Source organism: Palaemon carinicauda, chromosome 6, assembly GCF_036898095.1.
Source record: "Palaemon carinicauda isolate YSFRI2023 chromosome 6, ASM3689809v2, whole genome shotgun sequence".
In the NCBI taxonomy this organism is placed as follows: Eukaryota; Metazoa; Arthropoda; class Malacostraca; order Decapoda; family Palaemonidae; genus Palaemon; species Palaemon carinicauda.
Genome location: NC_090730.1, coordinates 43,493,225 through 43,518,944, shown reverse-complemented (window position 1 = coordinate 43,518,944; position 25,720 = coordinate 43,493,225). Strand labels below are relative to the sequence as shown.

The 25,720-nt window shown below is 34.6% G+C and overlaps 1 protein-coding gene across 1 annotated transcript in view; it reads left to right on the top strand.

The window, feature by feature from the left end:
• Positions 1 to 13,692: 13,692 nt before the first annotated feature.
• Positions 13,693 to 25,720, top strand: part of LOC137642975 (uncharacterized) — a 43,756-nt gene continuing 31,728 nt past the window's right edge. Inside the window, exons 1-2 of the mRNA XM_068375834.1 lie at positions 13,693 to 13,828; positions 14,134 to 14,283. Of these exons, the coding sequence (XP_068231935.1) occupies positions 13,693 to 13,828; positions 14,134 to 14,283 (286 nt within the window). The remainder of the gene's footprint in view (positions 13,829 to 14,133; positions 14,284 to 25,720) is intronic.

Below are 25,720 nucleotides of genomic sequence, written 5' to 3'. Positions count from 1 at the left end.
TATGCCCCTCTTCATCCAAGTACCATCGTACATAACTTCAATATCCAGAATCCCATCTTCATCAGGTTTGAAGCCCATTGCTTCATAGTGTTTGAAAATTGCCTTGTCAACTTCTGGAATCATTTCATCATACTGGTTCTTAGCAATGGTTTCAACATAAGTCTTATAACGCTTGTACGTATAAGATGCAAGTTGTTGGGCACTTATGGCACTCGTCATATTATTCAGGGCGGCGAGACCTCCCCCATTCATTATATTCTGGTACACAAATGAGGCAGTAACTTCACCAATATTATTAGTTTTAAAATTTTCTACGTTTTTCACTTTAGAATAAACAATGTTTTCAGGTGCTTCACATTTACACTTAGTAATCAAAGTAACATCTAAATTCTGTCTTTCAAAATCAAGTTTAATTTTGCTGCTACAATCACTGCATATGACTCTTTCTTTGAAACATCTTAGTGTCTTTTTTGATAAGCAAATCATTTCATCATCATCATTTTGTTCCCTTTGTTTCCTCATACTCTGTTCTTTTTCGCTCATGTATTCGTTTATGAGTTCACCTCGCCGTTCAGCTCCAGCACAAACAGCTAGTGTGGAGCACGTGTCACTAACAACACAAACACTTGTTGCATCATCATTCATATCACTAATATTATCAGAGCAAATTGTATCATATTCATCATCTGATAGCACTAATGATAAGTCCTCCTCAATATCATCAAATAAGTCCACGGTTTGACTTTTATTCGTAGGAATCCTGTAAAACATATTTGTAGGAAAACTAGTTTTTATCATTCCACAAACACGTGGACACAAGGTCACAGAAGAGAGTACCACGTTTTCCTCCTCTACATGGTTCTTTCTTTTGTTTTCCTCAAGTTTCTGTCTCCTCTTTTCATTTAAATTCTGCATGTTTTTAGCAGACACTAAACGCAAGTTAGACCACTTCCTCTTAGGCATGATTAGTTGCCAAAAACTAGCAAAAAACACTATATAAACAGACGTTAGCTGATCGAGACTGAGAGCACATGTGCGGACACACCAACTCACTATATTGATCGGGTAAGCACTGCCTTGTAGAGTCAAAAGTGAAAGTGAAAGTGAAAGTGTGTGTTTTCACGTAGAAAGAAAAAAATATCGTACTGTAAAAAGCAAAATATAATCCAATATCAAAGAAACCAATTGCAAAATAACTAGGTCTCTGGATGATAGGGCTGTCAGGTATATTCTTGGGTTAGCATATGCATGCACAAAACTGCAATTTTTACTTACTAAAATACTCCAGATTGCTTTCATCTTTCGTCTTGCAACAGTACACACCTCGAGGCTAAAGGAAAGCGGTAAAACTAAAATTCGTGATTTTGACCCAAATATCGAGTTTCTTCCCTTAACCCTTAACTTTGTACCTAAAGCTTTCATTTAACTATCAACTTATTGAATCCTAAATTCCTGAAAAAAACACATTTCCAACTATCCTGTGGTTAAGGTAGCTCTTTAGCCATTAACTTCTGGTTTAGAAATACAATACTCCATACCTGTGCAGTTAAAGTCGATTTCAACCCAGTAAGTTTCACAATACAATAACTCCTGAACAAACACGATACCAATTACTATGTGGTTAAGGTTATTTAGGTATTAACTTTGGCAATCCACAAAACCATGAATCAACAAAGAACCCATTATCGGCAGATGAATGTCGTCATTGACCACTTGACAGTCATTAACTTATCAAATGATCCATACTTGGCAATGTATTTCCATATGGTGAATGTGCTGAAAGTTGAGCAAAAGATCAGTGACAGTTGTCCTATTCCTTCCCCGAGAAAATTAAAGGAAAAGCTTACATGATATTGGGGTGAGTTGACCCGATTTCTCCAGGGGACGATTGTGGTCAGGGAAGATTGTAAAGAAGTGTCACCGTCGATCATAAATGAGAGGAAATCTACGCAGTCATTCACAGCTACCATGGAGACTCTCTCTCTCTCTCTCTCTCTCTCTCTCTCTCTCTCTCTCTCTCTCTCTCTCTCTCTCTCTCTCTCTGTATAATTAAAGCAATATTCAATGTGCCTCTGTTACTGTACGAATTAAGTAAAAAGATAATATACACCCTATATATGAAACCGTGTGTCGTATGGAATAATAATTATGGATACAGTTTTTTTAAAAACACATTAAAAATATAATCACCATAATATATATATATATATATATATATATATATATATATATATATATATATATATATATATATATATATATATATATATATATATATATATATATATATATATATATATATATATATATATTTATATATATATATATATATTAATTTCTTTTGCCTCTGTAAGATTTTTGTAAATGTTCATTTGCTAATGTGTGATACCTGTGTTCAATTTCTATTTTGAAATCAACAGCTAAAAAAAGGATTTCAATTGGGAAACTTGCTGAATGCCATCCGACTTCAGTAAGTTCTGCAAACACAGTGGAATTTGGAAGCTACGTTTATCGGTTCAAATCTGTTTGTTGACAATATAAAACTGCAATCGTGCTTCAGTAAAGTCCTTTTTGGTTAGAAAAATTCGGGGCAGTAGGTGAAGAATATAAGTCATATATTCTCACATAATTCAGTACTTATAAGGAAGGAATGTAATCTTAAAAGAAAATAGAGTAACAAATAAATAATGTCCGTCTGAAAAACATTGAATTTCATGAAATGCTTGAGTGTTCTTGCGTAACAAAACAACAGTATTTACTTCATATTTTATTACAAAGACTGATAAAAAGTATTTCATAGATGACCTAACCCTTAGAGCTGACGACTACTAGGTACCTGACATCAACACCGAAGACTTAGTAAGTTTGATGGACTATAGCGCCCCATTTTTGTCTTCCTAAGAGCCCTGTATTCTGTTAATTTCTATCAAGACCCTGATCACATATATGGTTACCTGCCTGTTTCTAATCATCCCTTGCTGAAGATATCTATAAGGGTGCGTTTATTGGTAAATTTATATATTGGCAGATTTATAATCGTTTGCAAAAATTGGCGAAACCTTGCAAAACAGATAAATTTTCTTCTTTTTATTTTTTTATTTTTCAATTAATTTTTACAAAGTTACGTACATACAATCACCAGTTTAAATTTAGATTTTATTACAGAAAGAATTCCGTAAAAATTTAAAACAATGCTTGGAAGTATGACCAATTTATGATGAAAATTTTTTCAGGAATTTATATCCTGTTTCATTTAGCTGAAGATTCCAGTGATCAGAGTACTAGATCCAGAACTTATTTGCTAACACTCGCGCGATCTAAGGGAAACCTACTTTTCTGAAGAACAAAGTTGTCCCGGTATGAGTTAATTAATATATATATATATATATATATATATATATATATATATATATATATATATATATATATATATATATATATATATATATATATGTGTGTGTATATAAGTGAAAAGACTCCTTTATCACCTACAATGGAAGCTATATAATAGGTCATGAAATACAGTATGAAAGTATAATTATCACAAAGACATAATAATGATCATTTCTATTATTGAAAATTCCTCTTTATATACAATTTCTTTTTCCTCTTCTTTGTCTACATCTTTTCAAGTCATTGTCCTCACATTTAGAGTTGCTACTCTCATATTCTCCTCAGATACATTCCTCTGAGCTAGCCTATTTAACCCAGCCTGATTTTTTCGGAGAGATCATGCGAGGTCCTAACGCATCGCATAAGGGGAACGCCCTAGCATTAATTTCACTCTGATTATACTCACTGACCATAGTTGTTTTGGCAAATTTTTCATGGCCGGATGACTTTCCTGCCGCCAACCCTTCAATTTCACCCGGGCTTGGGACCGGCACCAAATTGAGGCTGGCTTGCACCCCTCAGTGGCTCAGTTTCCTCTTTATATACAACGTAATCCGTATATCTAAAACAGGTTATGAATGATGAAATTCAAAATATTTATGCTCGTAAACTGCTCTCCCCCCCCTTTTCCTACGCACGGACTCAGAGGATAGCTGCAGATAGTGCCGGATTATATGCGTACTATGTCCAAGGCAGGCCGTGTGCATGTCCACCATATCCGCCATTATTCCTCCAATTTTAAAAGGGATTGCATGCTGCAGCTGACTGACCAATCAGTGTGGATGATAAAAACCTGTGATGTATACGTACTCTCTTCGAACTGCATCCGAAGCCATCCATACTTTATCATGGAAACGTGTAAATAAAACTAAGAAACAGGAAATGGGGAAATGTAAGTAAATAAATTAAACAGATAAAATGAAAGAAATTGAAGTAATAAATGAAAGTAGAAATACAAATGAAAGATAAAAGTAAGCAAGAAAGTACTCTCATTAAAATAACACAGAAAGCATAATAATATAAAACAAAATATAATAAAAAAAAAACATCGGAAATACTATTGATCTTTATATAAAAACATTAAAGATAAGAATTTTTTTTTATTAAAATATAGCATCAAATGCAGAAGTCTCGCGATGCTGGCAATATCTTTCATTGTCTCCTAAGTCCTCCTTCGATCCTTCTTTTTACGATTTAAATATGAGAAAACTTAAAAACTGTTAAAAGTTTATCACGCAATTGCGAGCAGAAAAAGCTTGGGCTTTCATGTACTGGTCTCCTTAATGCTACTTTAAATCAAGGTCACAAAAGGCATGAGTAATTTTTTTGCTTCAAAAAAAGGGAACTTTTCTTCTCTTAGCTTCACCCAGCCTGACAAGGGATTCAGCCAAGTTAGGTTGATACTGCTAGGGTGCTTTAACCCATCCTCCCCCGTTATCCACCACAAAAGAATCTTCATATGCCAAATCCCCTACTGCTGCTACCTCAGCGGTCACCAAGGCAACGGGAGGAAGCAGCAGAGCCTATCGGAACTACGTCACAATCCCTCGTCATTCATTCCTATTTTTAGCAAGCTCTTTGCCTCCCTCACATCTATTCTCCTATCACCCAGAGCTTTCTTCATTCCATTCATCTAGCCAAACGTGTACCTTGATCTTGTATTTCTCCCATCAAGTCTTGCATTCATCATATTCTTCAGCAGAAGGCCCGTATCCATTCTCTCGACATGGCCAAACCACTGCAACACATTCATATCTACTCTAGCTGCTAATTCATTTCATATACCCGTTCACACTCTCACTACTTCGCTCCTGGCCCTATCTAGTCGAGATACACTAGCATATACTCCTCAAACACTTCATCTGGAACACATTAAATTTCTGTCTACCATCACTTTCATTCCCCCCATAGATCCATTCATCACAGTTGGTTCAATCACTTTTTCATACAGAATTCTCTTTGCATTCAATCGAAACCCTCTATTCTTAACTACTCCCTTCACTACCCCTAATACTGTACTTCCTTCATTCACTCTCTGACATACATCTACTTCCACTCCACTATTTGCAGCAACAACAGACCCCAATTACTTGAACTGATTTACTTCCTCAAGTAACTCTTCATTCAACATGATATTCAACCTAGCACCATCTTCCCTTCTCGTGCATCTCATAACTTTACTTTTACTCACATTAACTCTCAATTTCCTTCTCTTACACACCCTCCCAAACTCTATCACTAATTGACTAAGCATCTCCTCCGAGTCTGCAATCAATACTGTATCATCCGCAAAGAACAACTGATTCACATCCAACTCATAATCACTCTCATCTGTCAGTTTCAATCCTCGACCTAGCACTCTAGCATTCCCCTCTCTCACACTTCCATCTACAAACAAATTAAACAATCATGGCGACATCACACATCCGTTTCTCATTCCCACTCTCACTGGAAGCCACTCACTCACTTCATTTCCTATCCTAACATATTCATTACTGCCAGGGTATAAACTCTTCACTACTTGCAAGAATCTACCACCAGTTCCAAATAAGCTCTTCACATTCCACATCGCTTCCCTATCAACTCTATCATAAGCTTTCTCCAGATCCATTAACGCAGCATATGCCTTCTTACCTTTCGCTAAATATTTATTGCATATCTGCCTAACTGTAAAAATCTGATCTGTACATCCCCTACCTTTTCCTAAGCCTCTTGTACTTCTAAGATTGGATCCTTAGTTTTATCGTTAATCCCATTAACTATCACTCTGCCATACACTTTTTTAACCCAGCTCAACAAACTAATATCCCTTGAATTATAAACACTCAAAAAGAGTAAATAATAATTTTACAAAATGAATCCATTTACCACTGAATATAACTGAGTTGTAATGTACTGAAGACGTGCTATTGTCAGGTAGTTTCAAGGTCTAAAACCTTGAGCGTTCACTTTACTTTATTTTTTTCCTTTTTGATAAATCAGTTATTGTTTCCCAGAAATATATTTCACATTAATAGCTAGTAATAATGAAGAATGTAAGTTTAAAATATTTTTCTTTAGCACCTGTAGCCTTCATTAACTTAAGATTGAGTTGATTGACTGATTGGATCCTAATCTTTATTTTTCCCTTTTCAAACTAAAGTTAAATTAAAGATATAATGATAAGAACAATGTAAATATTGTCAATAAGATAAGAAACCAAAAAAAAAATAAAATGGGCAAATTATTCATTTCTATATTTTGGTATGTACATGAGTGTGAGTAATTTTATAGTAATAATAAATACATGATGCAATATAAATTTACGTTATTCAATCAGCTTTAAATCATCAGGCTGTCATGGGACACTTCCAGCTTTAAAGTTTAAGTATTCCACCAAGTACTGTGAAGCACTCGTATGTCCTCTGGACACTCCACAATGTGTAGAAGTTCACGCCCTTCTCTGCAGCTTCCTAGGACAAATTCATGTTTGTCAGGGTTTTCCATGCCTACATGAAGATCAGCATTTGATCTTCTGTTATGTAGCAATATGTAGAGGATGCGGCGCAAAAAAGCTATGGTGGGGTTGTATCTGGTTTCTGAGGCATGGTGACCAACATGCATCAGAAGCGATTGGTAGCTCTTGACAATCTATAGTTGAATAAACACTGTAACTCAGCCATATTCCGTAATGGTAGTGATTTCATGAGTCAGGTCTTTAGAACAAATTTGTCGCATTCATCAGAAAATTTGACATTGGTATATCATTTCTAGGTAGAAGTTCAAGATTGGGTAGCCCAAGTTCATCATTCTCCAGGTATTTGGTGTCACTGAAACTGTCTGCATCTAAACAAGTATCATTGCGGCCCCTGTCACATCAAAGTCAGCATCAATGGCAGACAGTAGAACAATGGAAAAGAATCCATTATAATTGTAGTAGAGCAATGCACTATTTTTTGGCTTAAGGGCGATGTGCTTCCCATCAATTACTCTAACGATATGCAGGGAATTACAATTCTCGGAACTAAAGGCAACTTCTATCCAGCCTTCAGGTGAAGTTGGACAAACCTTACACCTCAAAAGAGTACTCATCAATGATTGCTTGGCACTCTTGAGAAACAAAGACACTGATGGTGTTGGCACTGATTCAGAAAGAGTAGGAAAAGAACTTGTAACTGTCACCAGTAGCCAGGTATATCAGGGTGACTGCCAGCTAGAGTCCTGATGGGATGGCCTTCCTAAAGAGAACACAAAGTATATAACATTAACCTGTTAAAAAAAACAAAATAAACTAGGAGATGATGTATGCACTTAGTTACTCTTTGTACATCCCTACTCAGGCTGTGATTTCACTTCAAGAATTTTCAGAATTGGAAAAGTGTCAGTCTTCCGGAAATCAGTGAAATCTGATCTTATCATGAAGTACTGTGCGAGTGCATTCACCTTTCAAAACAAATCTCAAGAGGAGATATCAGATTTTGGCAAAGAACTAATGGTTGATTGCTTTGGAGACAAGTATAATAATACACTATCATCTTTGCACCATACCATTTTTACTGAGAAAGTGGCAGCTGCTGAAGCATTTGTCACTCCTGAAAGGCTTCCCCCAACATCATCAGCAACAAGTTTCCATAGCCAACGTGTGAACTTCCAAATTATGGTATGGATGGGAAAGGCAAGTGAAATGAACCCAACTGAATGGGGATGGAAACTCAAGAACGATCAGTCAGTTCCAGTTATGACCCAAAACGATGCAGCACCTGATAAACTCTTGAAAATTATCCATTGCAACTGCTCAGAGGGATGCAGATTATCTCGATACCGCTGCAGACGTTATGGACTCCCTTGCACTGGTGTATGAGGTCCTTGCCAGACTGAGAACTGTAACAATCCAAACAACACTCGAGATGTTGATACTGAGGAGGAGGATAACACTCAAAATTGAAACTATGAATCTTGTTCTATGCGGATAAAAGTATTATTAACTAATATAACCAAGTACTTAAAATATAAGGCTCTGTTAAGTGTAATTAGGATTTGATATAATTAGAAGATTATATAAATATGAATACTGCAAGTAAACAACCCTGTAGAAGACGCTCATAATTAGTTTGCTATCATTATACCTATAAGAATAAATTCTTTTAACTATTGCTTGTTGTAAGTGTTTGTGTATAAGGTGATAGTGAACATCTGAAGGTCAAAAATCTAATTTCATAATGATTTAACAGCTCAATGATATCCTTAGTTGTCTTAATGTGTCTTTTGTCCCCAAAAAATTTTGGAATATACACCAAGATCATAAAATTTGAGTTGATAGTTATAGAATTATGATCGTACAAAGGTTTCAACGGCTGTCTTTGACGACATCTTAAAAAAAAAAAAAAAAAAAAAAAAAAAAAAAAAAAAAAAAAAAAATTCCGGGGGTCATAGTTTGGTAAACTTTTAGTATGTTAAAAAGTACATTAAAACCTACCAGAATCAGTTTAGAAACCTTTTGTTACAATTTTTTGGGGGTTGAGGAGGTATTTTCCATATATTGACCCTACAATTCATATCATTCAGTAGAATAGTCTTGGTTATAATATATTTAATGCATCGCATTGTTTTCCCAAGGTAGCAAAAACACTTAACGTTTGCTTTAACTTTATGGAGCTCAATCCATTACTTTAAAACAAAACCCTCAACTATATGAATTATGACATGCAATTCCGTTGAACATAATTTCAACAAATAGAACGCAACTCCTGATTCTATGAGAAGCAATTCCCAACATTAGGGTACAAAACCCTAAAATATGCACACGATGACCTTGGACATAGTTTAACAGGATCCTTAACTTTAAAGAACGAAAGCTCTAATTATATAATATACATTACATAATACTTTTGAATCCAGGTCATACCGATGTGGGGTGATCCCTAATAATTCAGAACGCGTCTCCTGCTCGTATAGAACTCATCATGTAAACCATATCGAACGCAATCACTAACTCTCTAGAGCTGATAATTTAAGCTCTTGCAACATAATCTATAACTATATAAAACACAGACTCGAAATACACTCTATGAGGTAATATCATTGGAGAAACATTTACTCTCTAAAACTTAAATTCCATAGCTATAACTTTTTTTTTCTGAAACTTGTTGCAAAAGAAGCAGTAAAACCCAACTTGTGCTCCCATTAAAATGTCTCGTAGAACCCACTTTCCAATGTTTCGTTTAATCATCATCCATCATTACATTTATTCGTGATGAGGCTCAGAAACGATGTCACCCAAAGTGCTAACATCCTAGCAATCATGAAAGGCACAACCTCCATCCCGTAGTGGCAGTACTTGTTTGTTAATGAAACGATAGTCCCTTTCTTTATCTTAATTTCTCTCTCTCTCTCTCTCTCTCTCTCTCTCTCTCTCTCTCTCTCTCTCTCTCTCTCTCTCTCTCTCTCTCTCTCTCTCTCTTCATTTAGCTTATGGAGTAAAGCTGGAAGGATGTTACTGAAGGGCTGGAGAGGAGACTCATAAATCTCGCAAAGCCAAGTCCTTTAAGGATCTTGCAGTATCTTCCGTAATCCAGCGCAGCTTAAATGCCATATTCCAGAAACTGGAAGGCGAGATAATGTGAAGAATCTTCCCATTTATTTCTCATTAAAGATGAAGTGAAATATTCCACTTCGAAGTTACGTCTTCTTTGTAGAGCTGTAAACGAATTAAGAAAGGAGAGAATGCTAGTTTTCATCAATTTTGACAGGAAATTGGATGAAAAGTAATTTTCCGATGTAAATTGAGATAAGGTAGATAGGTAGACAGACGTCCACTCTCTAGCTTGAGTTTAATTCGTATCACGCATGGAAATGTATAGTTATAAAGAAGAAGAAAAAAAAAAAAGCTCTGAGGTGTGAATAAAGCATTGAAATATTCCTATCATTACATACTGTCTCACTGAAACGTTTCCCACATAGAAAAATGTATAGATAGAATTCAAAAATTTTATTAATATTTTTTAATATAATACGACAATACTTTTACGTCCTCGTTCTATTGTTTAGTATTTTTCTTTTGGGACCCAACTAAGGACCTCGAAATCTCATCAAGAAAAAAAAAAAAAAAAAAAAATGATCCACTTTCACTCCACTCCTATTAAATGGATTTTGAAATCCAAATGGAACATACATCTTACATTCAGACAGATTTTCCCTTCCCCGTCATTTTCACGCTTCATATGCAATTCTAATTTGACAAACGTATAGTGATCAACAGATCTTCCAGTCCTTTACAAAATTGAATAAAACATGGTAATATGATTCAGGAGTTAACTAGCAAGAAGTGAAGAGTTGTTACCATTGATTCTAAGAAAAGATCGAATATAATTTGATCTATATCACTGCGCTCTCTCTCCCTCTCTCTCTGAGGGAATCTTCATATGAATTTAAATCTATAACTAGGTAATTCTAGCTGGGACTTGAAAAACACACCAATAACAGAGGACATGTACTTATAAATTTTATAAATTAGCTCTCTCTCTCTCTCTCTCTCTCTCTCTCTCTCTCTCTCTCTCTCTCTCTCTCTCTCTCTCTCTCTCTCTCTTATATAATTACCTCCAGTTAGTACTAAGAAAAATTTTATGGAAGAAATAGCAACTTTCATTCAAGGACTTTCATTACTTTCGCACACCACACTAGTAAAGTTTCTCAATTTGGTCCAAAAATCTGCAGTTCAGACTGAACTCATCGTGCTTTTCTATTCTCTTGAAATACTTCTTATTAAAAGTTTTGTTAAATGATTTTGATACATAGGAAACATGATTTAGAAGAAACTATATTTGGCCCTTTGATGTCTCTTCTTATGGTCGCTCTCAATCTGCAATATACTTGTTTATTTCTGAAAGAAAGATCTTTTTTCAATCCTTGTAGATGTTTACAAATATTTATATTTCAAGATGTTCTGTGTTGCCTTACTTGGAAATTTACCTAATAAGTCTTTCTTGATGTGTGTTTCAGTGTTTCCATTTGTTTCCAATCATCTTAAGAAGCAAAACAAGTCTTCCAAAGGCACACCAAGAAAGTAAAACTAAATTACGCATTCCGTCAGTATTATATTACTCTTATGTAGGTTCTAGGAGGATTGTAGGAATTGAACCCAATTACCTCGCAAAGTTTAGAAGAGGGATTTCAAAGTCGTGGCCTAATTACTTTGCGTAAGAATTCAGTCTGGAGAAGCATTGCAATGAGGGACCAAGTTATCGTCTCCTTTACAATTCACCTTCATGATTAATTTTTGTTTATCCGACACGGAAGTGTTATGAGTACTCAAGAAGGTTCTGTGTTTATATTATTCGTCTAATGAGGAGATCAAGAGACCTAGGTAAAAAGCATAGACCGACTCTAGTCATGCTCATAGATTCATGTATGTTTGCTTATCTATCTACCCATGTATCCGGTCTTAATTTATTTTCATTATATTTCTTATTATATTATATATATATATATATATATATATATATATATATATATATATATATATATATATCTGTATATATATCTATACTGTATATATATCTATACTGTATATATATATATATATATATATATATATATATATATATATATATATATATATATATATATATATATATATATATATATATATATATATATATCATATATATATATATGTATATATATATATATATATATATATATATATGTATATATATATATATATATAGATATATATTTAAACCTTGATAAACCTCCCCATGCTAATATCAAACTACTCTATATCTATATTGTCCTTCCCTACACGCTTATATAGTATTATACAGAAATCACTTAGTAGGTTAAGGCCCCTGTCGCTGCAGGGGCATAACAAAAATTAGAATAGCACCAACATATCCTTTTGTATCATAAGAGGTGACTAAAAGGAACGAGACGATCGGATTGGGAACTCCCTCTCCTGTAATATTTTCCTGAGAGATATCAAGGGTGAGGAGCTTGGGGGGAGAGTGACTGCTTCCTGCGCTCTCTAGTTTTGTGGTGTCTGAATGTGTGCTGATGTAGTACGATAGTGAGTAAAAGATGTGAGATTGGAAGTATGTTTAGGAATAGAAGGATGGATATATTTTTTCGTGAGACAAAGCTAAAAGGGAACTGTTAAGTGATGTTTGATGAAGTACCTGGTAGAGTGCCTGGGATTGAAAAGGGAAGAGCAGGAGAAAGTATGGAATGGAGGGAGGTTTCGATAATCTAGGGTAATTTGGGTAAGGGTTAGGTTGGGCAGGGAATGTTGGGCCCTTGTTAGTGTGTATAGGCCAGTTTGTAAGAGAAGTAAAGAACAGCTGAATCAATTCTGGAATGAATTAATTAGGCGTGTAAAAGGACTGGATAGAAGGAATTATTTAGCTGTGATGGGTTACGGAAGTGCTAGAGTCGGTAGCGGAGAGGTAGAAGGTGCCATTGGGAAGTATGGTGTACCAGGCGAAAATGAGAGTGGTGAGATTGGTAGATATGTTTGTTGAGCAAGAGCTGATGACAAGTTGTATTTTTTTTTAAAGAAAGATAATAACAAGTATATATGGGTAAGAGTGACAAATGGAAGGGTCGTAGATTAGGCATTAATGGATTATGTGTTGATAACTAGAAGGATGTTTGGAAGATTGAAAGATATTCATGAGTGTTTAGGGGTATGGATAACGGTATGCCTGATCTTTTTTGGTTGAAGGAAAATTAATTGTAGCAAAAGAGTGGGGGAAAAAAATGGAGGAATGTAAAAGGGAATTAATGAAGGTTGAAGAGTTAATAAAACCAGAGGTAAAAAGTGATTATCAAGAAATTGTGGAAATAGCATATGACAGAGTGAAAGTGAGAGAAACTGGTAATTTAGAAGAATGAAAGCTAGTAAAAGAAAATTATGTTGGGGTAGCAAGTGATGTATGTGGCAAGAGGATTGTTGGAGGCAGCATGAGGAAGTTAGTGAATGGTGGAATAAAGGAGTGAAGATAAAAGTAGAAGCGAAAAAGAGGGATTTGAAGGATGACTGCAGAGTAATAGTGTATAAAAATATAAAACATTTAGAGAGAAAAATGTAGAATTAAAACGTAAGGTAGTTGATGCAAAGAGAGTGGCAGACTAGAGGTTTGGGTCATGGGTTGGGGTCGTTCATATGAGGAGAATGAGTTTTGAAAAATAGTGAAGAGAGTAAGGAAGGGTGGTTCTAGAATTGAAGAGACAGGGAAAGATGGAAATGGAATGTTGTTCAAATGAGAGGAGGCAAGGAAAAGGTGAGTGGAATATTTTGAAAAGCTACTGAATATTGATGATGATATGGAAGCAGATATAATAGCTGTTGCAGGTGTTGATGTGCCAGTGATGGGAGATGAAAATGAGAAAGGTATTAAAAGAAAGGAAGTGAAGAGACCGCTAGATAATACAAGAGTAGGAAAAGCACCTGGTATGGATGGTGTGAGGACAGATGTTAAAGGAAGGGGGTGTGACTGTACTTGAATGGTTGGGGAGATTGTTTAATATGTGTTTTATGTTATTGGTACCAGTGAACTTGGTGTGCATGTATTGTACCACTATCTAAAAGTAAGGGAGATGTGCATGAGTGTTGTAATTCAAGGGGTATTAGTTTGTTGAGTGGTGTTGCAAAAGTGTATGGTAAAGTACTAATCAACAAGATTAAGGATATAACTGAGAATGCAATCTTGGAAGTACAGGGTGGCTTTAGAAGAGGTAGAAGATGTATTAATCATATTTTAACAGTCAAGCAGATATGTGAGAAATATTCAGCAAAAGGCAAGGAGGTTTATGTTGCATTTACTGTTCTGGAGAAAGCATTTGGCAGAGTTAATAGAGAAGCGATGTGGAATGTGATGAGGTTATATGGAATTAGAGGAAGGTTGTTGCAAGCAGGTAAGAGTTTCTATTTAGGCAGTAAAACGTTTGTTAGGATAAGAAATCAAGTGTGCAAGTGGTTTCCAGTGAGAGTGGGTCGGAGACAAGGATATGTGATGTTGCCATGGTTGTTCATTTTGTTTGTTGATGGAGTGATGAGAGAGGTGAATGCTCGAGTGCTTGATCAAGGATTGAAACTGATAAATGAGACTGATCATTAGTGGGAGGTAAATTAGTTGTTGTTTGCGGATGATACTCTACTGGTTGCAGACCCGGAGAAAAAGCTTGGTCAGTTAGTGACAAGTTTGGAACAGTATGTGAGAGAAGGAAGTTTAGAGGTAATGTGGGTAAGAGTAAGGTTATGAGATGCATGAGAAGGGAGGGGGCGGTGTTAGGTTGACTGTCATGTTGAATGAAGAGTCACTTGAGGAAGTAGATCCGTTTAAGTACTTGGGGTCTGTTGTTGCAACAAATGGTGCAGTGCAAGCAGGTGTATGTCAGAGAGTGAATGAAGGATGTAAAGTGTTGGGAGAAGTGAAGGGAATGGTAAAGAATAGAGGATTAGGAATGAATCTAGAAGGAGTTCTATATGAAAAAAGTGATTGTACCAAATATGATGTATGGATCGCTGTTTTGGGGAATGAAAGTGGTGGAGATAGAGAAATTTAATGTATTTGAGATGAAGGGTCAGAGGATTATGGCTGGTGTATCTAGATTAGATAGGATTAGGAACAAATTAGTGAGGATGAAAACAGGTGTAGGAAATTATATAGCAGCTAGAGTGGATATGAATATGTTGAGGTGGTTTGGCCGTGTAGAGAGAATGGAAAGTACCTGTCTACTGAAGAGTTGATGGGAGAAGTAAAAGAGAAAGGCCAAGGTTTGAGTGGATGGATGGAGTGAAGAAAGCTCTGTGTGATAGGAGGATAGATGTGAGAGAGGCAAGGGAGTATGCTAAACATAGGAATAAATGGCAAGCGATTGTGATGCAATTCCGGTAGGCCCTGCTGCTTCCTCACAACCGTTCAGGTAGCAGCAGTAAGGAATTAAGCTTATAAAACTTCATTTGTGGTGAATAACGGGGAGAGTGGGCTTTGGCACCCTGGCAGTACCAACTAAACTCAGCTGAGTCTCTCGTTAGGCTGTTTTACTGTTGGCTACACAAAATTAGGAGAAGTTCCTTGGTAAATATATAGATTTTTCCTTTGTGTACAGTATGCTCAGTGAAAAGTATATAATCAGTTACTGTAAACATTATTATTATTATTATTATTATTATTATTATTATTATTATTATTATTATTATTATTATTATTATTATTATTATTATTATTATTATTATTATTATTATTATTAGCTAAGCTACAACCATAGTTTGAAACGCAATATGTTATAAGCCCAAGGACATCAACAGCGGAAGAATAGCCCAGTAAGAAAGGGAAATATGGTTATAGATGAACTTCATGAGAGGTAGTGAACAATTAGAATGAAATAATTGAGAATATCAACAGCACTAAAATAGATCTTTCATGTAAAACTATAGAAAATTAGAAAAAAAAAACAAAGAGGAAGAGAAATGAGATAGAATAATGTGCTTGAGTGTACCCTCAGGCAAGAGAACTCTACCCTAATGCCGTGGAAGATCATGATATAGAGGCTATGGCACAACCCAGAACTTGAGAACAATGGTTTGATTTTGGGGTGTCCTTCTCCAGGAAGAGCTGCTTACTATAGCTAAGGAGTCTCTTCTACCCTAAACTAGAGGAAAGTAGCTACTAAACAATTACAGTTTTGTAATCTCAGTGATGGCAGTGTATGAGGACAGAGGAGACTGTGTATGTGTAAGTAAAGTAAAAGACAGCTGTAACCAGAGAAAGGTATCCAATGTAATACTGTCTGGCCAGTTAAAGGGCCCTATAACTCTCTAGCAGTAATATCTCAAAAGATATTTAATTATAAAACAGTTTTGATTTTACATTCTCTCTCTCTCTCTCTCTCTCTCTCTCTCTCTCTCTCTCTCCTCTCTCTCTTAGTATGGGGTTCGACTCATTGTTGAAGATATTGCTACCTAGCTTGAATAATGACTATGATATCCTTCTCATCTTTCTTAATGCAGTGAACGGTCAACTTTTTGAGGTTTTAATGGTGTCCGACTTCCACGAAACTTCTGCCTTCTTTCAACATATTGAGAAATTTCACCTTTTCAATAATGATCAACATCTTCTTATGCAGCTTAGGTTCACTAACACAGCTTTATAAAAAGTTACTGTCATATGACGTAAACCCAATTGATGTGTCTGTGGGAGAAGCTGCAAGGCGAGATACTGCAAGGTGACGCTGTGCTCCATGGTCAATCAGCACCTAGGATACAATTCTCCATGCTCTCAATGGATGACTTGTTCTTGCCTCTCAGCCAGCGATGTGCCATGTAAGATCTCATGCTAGAGCCGAAAAGGCGGTATGCTGCGACTTGCTTTTTCTATCAAAAATTACACTTTTGTCGTATCTCACAGGTTTGTGCGGTTAAGCAGGAAATACACAAAATTAAAAACACGTATATATCTAAAAACCAGCAATGCACTGAGGCCGCGAAACATGAGCCGAGGTATGGCGAGGGAATATTGTATGTACAGTATATATATACATACATTATATATATATATATATATATATATATATATATATATATATATATATATATATATATCTGTGTGTATTTATATATAAATATATACATAAATTTGTATGTGTGTGCATGGGCTCAGAATAATGATACCCATATGATCTTGAGCATGCAGCAAAATTGCCGAGAAACCGTGTAAGTAAAATCTCTAAATTATTATTATTATTATTATTATTATTATTATTATTATTATTATTATTATTATTATTATTATTATTATTATTATTATTATTATTCGTTTGATGATTTAAGCGGGGTAAATTACCAGTTACTCTTCGTGATGATAAACATAAAAATATTTATTCTTAAGATTGGAGACGGTCTTGGAAGAGAAAGCTCTACAGGAGCTATAACCTTCCCCGAATATCACGATAATTATAAATTAGATGGAATTATTGGTAGAGGGAATAAAACCTGAATTAATTTCTGTATTTGGGAGAGAGCGTAAACAGTCTTATCATATGACAGATGATGACATATGATATGCTCTTCCTCAAAGTAGAGATCGTATACTGAAGCAAACATGGTACTTGTACAAGTAAATGCATTCAAGCATAAAAAAACGTAGCTTTTGATGTTATACAGTGAAGTATTTCATGGCCAAGTTTAGTTTTGTCGGATTGGAAGTGAAGAGAGAGAGAGAGAGAGAGAGAGAGAGAGAGAGAGAGAGAGAGAGAGAGAGATTGCTCTCCAAGGAAAATATCTACTGTATTTGGCCACATTTTCTACGACCTTTAGAACTCGGAGTTTATTATTTACTTCATTTTGAAATTCTTCTTTATAACTCCATTATCAGAAGAGGTTGGGTCCAGTCTAGCCTCCATCCTCGGAACCGTCAAAAGTGTTCCCACGATCCCGTATAAAAGAAATTATTCTTCTTCGATGTGACAGTCCCTTTTATTATCATACACCTCCGCTTTTCCTTCTTTTGGTTCACAAGGTAATCTACCGGGTTATTTCGTGCAGGGCTGGAAAGGATATTCGGAAGGACATGAATAAAGAATCCTGGAAAAGAAGAAACAAAAACTTTTTCATTTGTAGGATGCCAAGAATAAAAGAGAATTCATTTTATGCAAATCATACAAATGGATTCTCAACTATTGTTACGGGTAATTATTTATTTATTAAAGATATAAGGCACATATCCTAATTCTGAGCTAAGTGCAGAAACGTATGGAGATATAAAGATAGACTTTCAATTTGTGTTAGAAAGAATTTCAAAATCCTAGTTAAATATGAAGCGTCCGTAACCTCTAGCGCATTAGTTAAATATTTTTATAATGTCAAGTACATAATAATGGAATCATGAATTTTACCCATAAAAAAGGTATGACACTTTTGCTACACTTTGGTACCAAAATCTATTTCTTTTCTAGTTCAGTAATTATAAACATTTCCTATCTCTCTCTCTCTCTCTCTCTCTCTCTCTCTCTCTCTCTCTCTCTCTCTCTCTCTCAAACAGAAGCACACGCATGCTTTCAATAAAACTTCAAAATATTGGTAGGCAAAGATAGCTTTCTTGTCGCAATTACAAAAAACACATCTTGAAGGGGTTTGGATTATACCGCATTTTGGCAGGTAGCTGTCTAGGTGTTATCTCACATCAGCGGAAGTCTCCTTTAGCGGCATATTTTAAGGTGTATAGAATTGGTGAAATCTCTACAATTGCTTCAAGAAGTTGATGAAATTCTCTTTCTGTTCATTTCTCCTACTTCCATTCTTGTCAAGTCTTTTCTGATTTCCGCAGACTGCTCTGCTCTATATGTTTGTGTTAAATGGGACATTTTGGGTACACTATTTCTTGAACGAAGAAATCCTTACCCTTGAGAAATAAAGCGAAGTCCTAATGCTGAACTTTTACTAATATTATATCAAGTTCAAATGGCCTAAAATTGTTATAACTAGGATAAAGGCGCTCAAAGCCAATGTTTCAAGCATTGTTTATGTGTTTATTTCTTCAAATGGAAATATACTTTTTTAGGAAAAATAAATATTGTTTTCTCCATCTATTTAAAGAAAGTAAATAATGCCGTGTCAATAGCAGGTTGATATGAAATTTTGCAGCAAAATTTTTAACACAAAAATCTGTAGTATAAAGGAAAAATATTTACATTACATTATACATTACGTTATGTAGTAGTAGGTAGTAGGTTAGTCAAGGCACCAACCACATGATGGGTCCATTGACTGCCCATACATTGTTATATTGGATCCCGCTCTCAAGTTACAGCTCATTTTTCTTTTGCCTACACATGCACCGAATAGTTTGGCCTATTCTTTATATATTCTCTTCTGTCCTCATACTCCTGACAAGACTGAGATTACCAAACAATTCTTCTTCACTTAAGGGGTTAACTACTGCACTGTACCGGTTCAACGGCTACTTTCTTCCTTTTAAGATAAAAAAAAAAAGACTCTTTAGCTATGACAAGAAGCTCTATAAGGAGGACACTCTGTACCAGGGTCTGCCACTGTCTTGGGTTAGAGTTCTTTTCCTCTTGTTGTTGTTTTTTTAAGTTTTGATCGTTTATAAATGAAAGATCTATTTTAATGTTAATGTTCTCAAAACATTTAAATTTTCAATTGTAGTGTATTTATTTCCTTATTTCCTTTGCTCGTTGGGATAAATTTTTCCCTATTTGACCCCTTGGGCCTATACCGTCTGGCTTTTCCAACTAAGGTTGTATCTTGGCTGCTAATAATAATAATAATAATAATAATAATAATAATAATAATAATAATAATAATAATAATAATAATAATAATAATGCACTATATTGATTAGGAAACATAACTTAATAGAAATGAATTATAAAAGAAGCTTAATATATAGCCAAAGAGATAAAATCTGCTTACGATTTCAATTCAGTTTTTTATTATAGTGTAAGTCAACATATATTTTGGTCGAAGAGAACCTTCAGTTTACATTTAGCCTACACTAAAATATGTGGAAAGAAATATGGATCGTCCAGCACCACTGGCTCTCAATAAACCACTCTTTCAAGAAAGCGTTGGACTGGAGTCAAATATGTGATCTAACTTTAAATGGTGAATGACGTTTTAGTGATGCTTGGAGACCAAGACCCATTGGGGTTTATTTCTTTTCCCAGCCTCGCATTCATCAACCTCTCTCTCTCTCTCTCTCTCTCTCTCTCTCTCTCTCTCTCTCTGTCTTCTAATTAAATATTTTAAGCCAAGTTCATAAACTACTCAAGAACCAGTGACTTTTGTCCTGACAATTAATTCACTTTCAAAAAGATAAGTTTAAAATTAATTTTTCAAATTAAAATAATATACCTTAGCCCAATTTTCCATTTTTTCCCTCTACTAATGCTGCTTTGTCATCTTCATCTTCCTCGGGAATCATGAGGTCTTTCATAAGAGTGACTCGAGTTCACACTTAGAATATGAGCTTTTGGTGTGATGTATTAGAGAGCTTACGCTATGGAGGATCATTTTATTGCTTTCTAATTTGCGTTTTGTTTTACCAAATGATTGTTTGTTGTGAGAAAGACTGTTGGTGTAATTGAGGTTTTTTGCTTATTTTTGGTAGCTACTTTAGGAGAGTGATGAATGTCTTAAGCGAATGCTTTTTTTGATTAACTGCTGACAGAGGCAGTTTTGCTTGTGGGCGCTGGATTTTATATTTATTTTGCCAGCTTTGGAAGTGATTATTTATTTTATCAGTAAGTACAATTCTGTTTATCCTTGCTAGTCGTGATTGTGTATGATAGTGAAAAAGTTTATTATTTATCTCTGGTTATAGTGCGACAGTTTAGATAGCTAAGAATGACCATAATTCCTCATTTTGGAGATTGCTTGTATGAGGATTAATGAATTTTGACCCTGCTAATATTAGAACTTGGAAATGACTGCTTTTTTGTATTTGGACTCAATCGGTGTTAATTGTGTTAGGAGGAAGGTTATCGTATGCCATCCAGTTGTGTCATTGCCGTAAATCAAAAGATTTTTCAGCTTATCTGGAAGCGTGTCCATGTGTATATATATATATATATATATATGTGTGTGTGTGTGTGTGTGTGTGTGTGTGGTTGTGGTATTGTTCTTGGTGTTTTTTTTATTTATATTTTCTTTTAGTGCGGCTGGTTTCCTATATTGAATATTACGTTTAGGGGGTTTATTTGAGATGGTTTTATATAAGTGTAGTTTTAAGAATTATAATTTAAGGACCAATAATAAGTATAAGGTTATTTGAATGTTGTTGATTGTGTATTAAGTATTTTAGTTTGTAGGAAATATAGTTGCAAGATTATGATTTGTTTTACTGTTTCTTCTGTTCAATAATCCAGTTGATGATAACGTAAGGGGAAAGTTTGTATTGTTGAGAATTTTGTCCGTTACAGTGATTCAAGGGTGTGGGGTGGCAACATGCTAATATCTGAAGGTATTAAAGTTTTTGATATGGGGCTGGAACCTCATCTATTTTATATACTTTCTAATTCTGAAGACCTACCTTGAATGATCTACTGTGCAAACAAAAGCATTTCATATAGGATTCTTAAGTAATAGTTAATTGTATTCGAAATTAATGGTAAATATTGCATCCAGAGAACAGAAAAACATTAATAGTTGAAAAAAGATTAATTTAGCCAATTCAATTAAACAGTAACCAGTCCTCTTTATCTTAACAGAGTCCTTCAAAAAGATTACTGACTCACTCTTGATCCAGCAATTCTGGAATTTAGAGCAAAAGATTTCCCATTCATTGCCAAAACCTTTGCACTATACCGCAGCAATTATTATTATTATTATTATTATTATTATTATTATTATTATTATTATTATTATTATTAATATTATTATTATTATTATCATTATTATTATTATTTGCTAAGCAACAACCCTTGATGGAAAAGCAGAATATAGAAGCCTGCAGGCTGCAACAGGGAAACGAGCCAAGTGAGGAAAGAAAATAAGGAAACTACAAGCGAAGTAATTAGCAATTAAAATAAAATATTTTAAAAGTAACAACATTAAAATATGTTTTTTCATATATAAACTATAAAAAACTTTAGAAAAAAAATGGGAAGAGAAATAAGATAGTGTATCGTCAAGGAAGAGAACTCTACCTCAAGACAGGGAAAGGCAATGGTACAGAGGCTATGTCACTACCTAAGACTAGAGAACAATGGTTTGATTTTGGAGTGCCCTTCTCCAAGAAGAGCTTTTTACCATAGCTGAAGAGACCCTTCTACCCTCACCAAGAAGAAAGTAGCCACTGAACAATTACATTACAGTAGTTAACCCCTTGAGCGAGGAAGAAATGTTTGGTAATCTAAGAGTTTTCTTGTGTACCATCAAGCAAGAGAACTCTACCCCAAGACACGGAAAGGCCATGGTACAGAGACTATCGCACTACCCAAGACTAGAGCGCAATGGTTTGATTTTGGAGTGCTCTTCTCCTAGAAGAGCTTTTTACCATAGCTAAAGAGACCCTTCTACCCTTACCAAGAGGAAAGTAGCCACTGAACAATTACATTCCAGTAGTTAACCCCTTGAGCGAGGAGGAAATGTTTGGTAATCTAAGCGTTTTCTTGCTTGAGGGTACACTTGGGCACACTGTTCTTTCTAGTTTCTCTTCCTCTTGTTTTGTTAAAGTTTTTATGGTTTATATAGGAAATATATTTTTTTAATGTTATTAGTATTCATAGAATATTCTATTTTTCCTTATTTCCTTTCCCCACTGAGCTATTTTCCCTGTTGGGGCCCCTGGGCATATAGCATCCTTCTTCTCCAACTAGGGTTGTAGCTTAGCATTTAATAATAATAATGATAATAATAATAATAATAATAATGATAATAATAATAATAACACTATGACTGGAGAATATGACACAATTTCAGTGTTTCCAGGTGTATGACAGAGGAGAATATGAAAAAAATTATTCCAGACTATTCGGTGCATGTGTATGTAAAAGGATAATGAGCCGTAACCTGAGAGAAGGATCCAATGTAGTAGTCTGGTCAGTTAAAGGAACCAATAACTCTCTATCGGTAGTACCTCAACGGGTGGCTGGTGCCCTTGCCAACCTACTACCTACTAATGACATATTAGTCATGAACCGCAAATTTCAACAGAAGTAATAATCCTGTTCTAATTACTAGAAAAAATATTATCTGAAACGCTTAAAAAGGAACAGTTTCTGTTTTCATCCTCGGAATAAAAACAGAAAGATAAAAAGAATGTGATGGTACTGGGGTGAATTGGGTTTCTCGGGGAACCATAAGATGATCAGTTGGCGTTGTACAAAAGTGTCTCCGCTGATCACAAAAAACTAAAGTTAGAGTTGAGCTTAATGTTTCTGGTTTTAGTTAACATTGTATTTCTAGGGACTTTCTTATATCCTAGTGATCGTGTGACATTACATCTTATAAATAATAATAATAACAATAATAACAATAATAATAATAATTCATTATCTCTGCAACTTGAATAATCTTATTTTTCGGATGATGAATAATTTAATTGGTTTTTGTAAGCGATCATAATCTGTTGTTATGCTGGATGGAGTTATATTTCTTGTGTGGATTTATGGTGGATAACTTGCAAGGATTTTCGACATCATTTTATTTATCAGCTGCGTGTAAGAAGAGATCTCTTACCTTCTGGAACAAATCCCTCTAAAGAGAAATTACAGAATTTTTAATGAGGTCAAATATACTGTGTATATAATCTACTTGTAAAAGGCTTAATAATCAAAGTTCACTTACTGTATGGGCAGTAGACTAAGGAGTGTTTTTGGGTTATCAAATATTACAATAGTGACCAGAACAGGTTCACACAACCAGTGCCCAAGCCTCTTCTCCTCTCTGCCACGCGACCTCCCATCCCCCACCCTGCCTCCCACCTCGGCTTCACAACTTATTCCTAGCCCACAGAGACGGTATTACTGCGATGCCCAATGAAAATGACCAAGCCGTGTGTCTTTGACTTTGATATAAAGGAAATAGGTTTTTTTTTTTTTTTTTTTTTTTTTTTTTTTTTCAATAATTACCGGTATTTTCACTGATAGAATTATAGACAAATTGAATTTTCATAATTATATCTGTTCTATTTTAGGTTAGATATGTGTGTGAATCACTTCTTGGTATTGTCGTATTGGAGAATATAGTTGAAATAGCCGCAAGAATAGCAAATGTAATGTTTTCTTTTCATATCCTTTTCTAAACATTTTGTTTCGTTTTTCTTCTCTTATCCACATTTCATATGATAAAGTATCTCCATTCTGTCAAAATTAATCTAATAACATCTATCATTAATGGTGTCCCAAAATTACTTGTAGAATAATAGATTTACTATCTGAAGTTGAAGAAGATCAATATACCAGATATTTTCCTCTCTGGTGTTTGCAGGAAATGCCTCTTTCTCTATGTTTCATCTAAAAGCGTATTGTAAAAATAATCCCTTAAACGCTATATTGAGAAGCCTTTGATTTAAGACCAATGGCAAAAGACATTCAATCCTAAACTTTCCTGATCTTAAGAGTTCTTAGCAAAAGTCAGCTTAAAAAAAAAATATGAATTATTTCTCTATCATCTTTAAGTACCAAAATATTAAAGATACTCTGTCTGAATTATGTCACATTAGACATTAAACAAATTTATAAATTCGGCTAGAGTTTGACATTGTCTTTTCTAAGAAATCAAGTCTAAGCAAATCGAGACAGCATCGTTAGTTATGTGACGGGCAAAGTCAAAATCTATCAGTCGTCAGTTAAATTCTCGTAAGTTTGATAATATCAAATCGATAGATTAATAAGTATTCCATCTATGCACAAACACAAACTACCTGCGATGAAATAAAAAATGCAATTCCTCCTCCTTCTTGCAAAGTGCAACGTGCAACAACATAGTTTTAAGCTGCGTTAAAAATACTTCTTTAATAAGTTCAAAACGTTATGAAGTCGGTAAAATTGCTTTTGCTTCTTCTTGTGGATTATGCAAGGTGTCTGCAAAGGCTAGGTTTACAGGAGATTAACATATACTTTTAAAACAAACAATTCTATATGAATCTAATGTTGATGAACAATAGTTTAGACAGAACATCGTTCGATCTGGACCGGAAAAATAACATAAATGAATAAAATAGTGATATTTCCTATGTACCCAGACTTTGTTAACACCATGTGCAATACATCCATTTGTGGTTATATCAACAATAAAGAAAGAAATTTCTATCAACAGTTGTGAATTATAATGATTATATGGTGTTTTTAATATACTAAACTGTTGTTATTATCAAGCAATCTTCAACCGTAACCTGAAGATAAAGAAATCAACCTATTACAGAAAAACAAATGCAAAAGTAAAATTCGTCTAGAAAAGAAAATGTATTAAAATATTAACGATTTATTTATTCTAAAATTCATAATTCAACGTTTAGATTAGTATATTTCATGGAAAGCAATATAATCATGAGTTTAGACTTGGATCCTTAGTCCAAATGATGAAACTGATCTTGTTATGTATAAGACCACGAAAAAAAATGTTCTTGAATAAAAGCCGTGACTCACGACATAAAATTTGTGTGATTCCCAAATGGAAATGATTTAGTTCAAGAAATGAGATAAGCTCCTTCGCGTTTGAAAGTAACTAGATTTTAAACAAATGTGTTAAGAGAGAACGATATTATATCTAAGATTAAGTTACCTCAACTACATCATAAATGAGAGAGAGAGAGAGAGAGAGAGAGAGAGAGGAGAGAGAGAGAGAGAGAGAAAAAAATATTAAGCCAGAGAATTAGGACTGTTT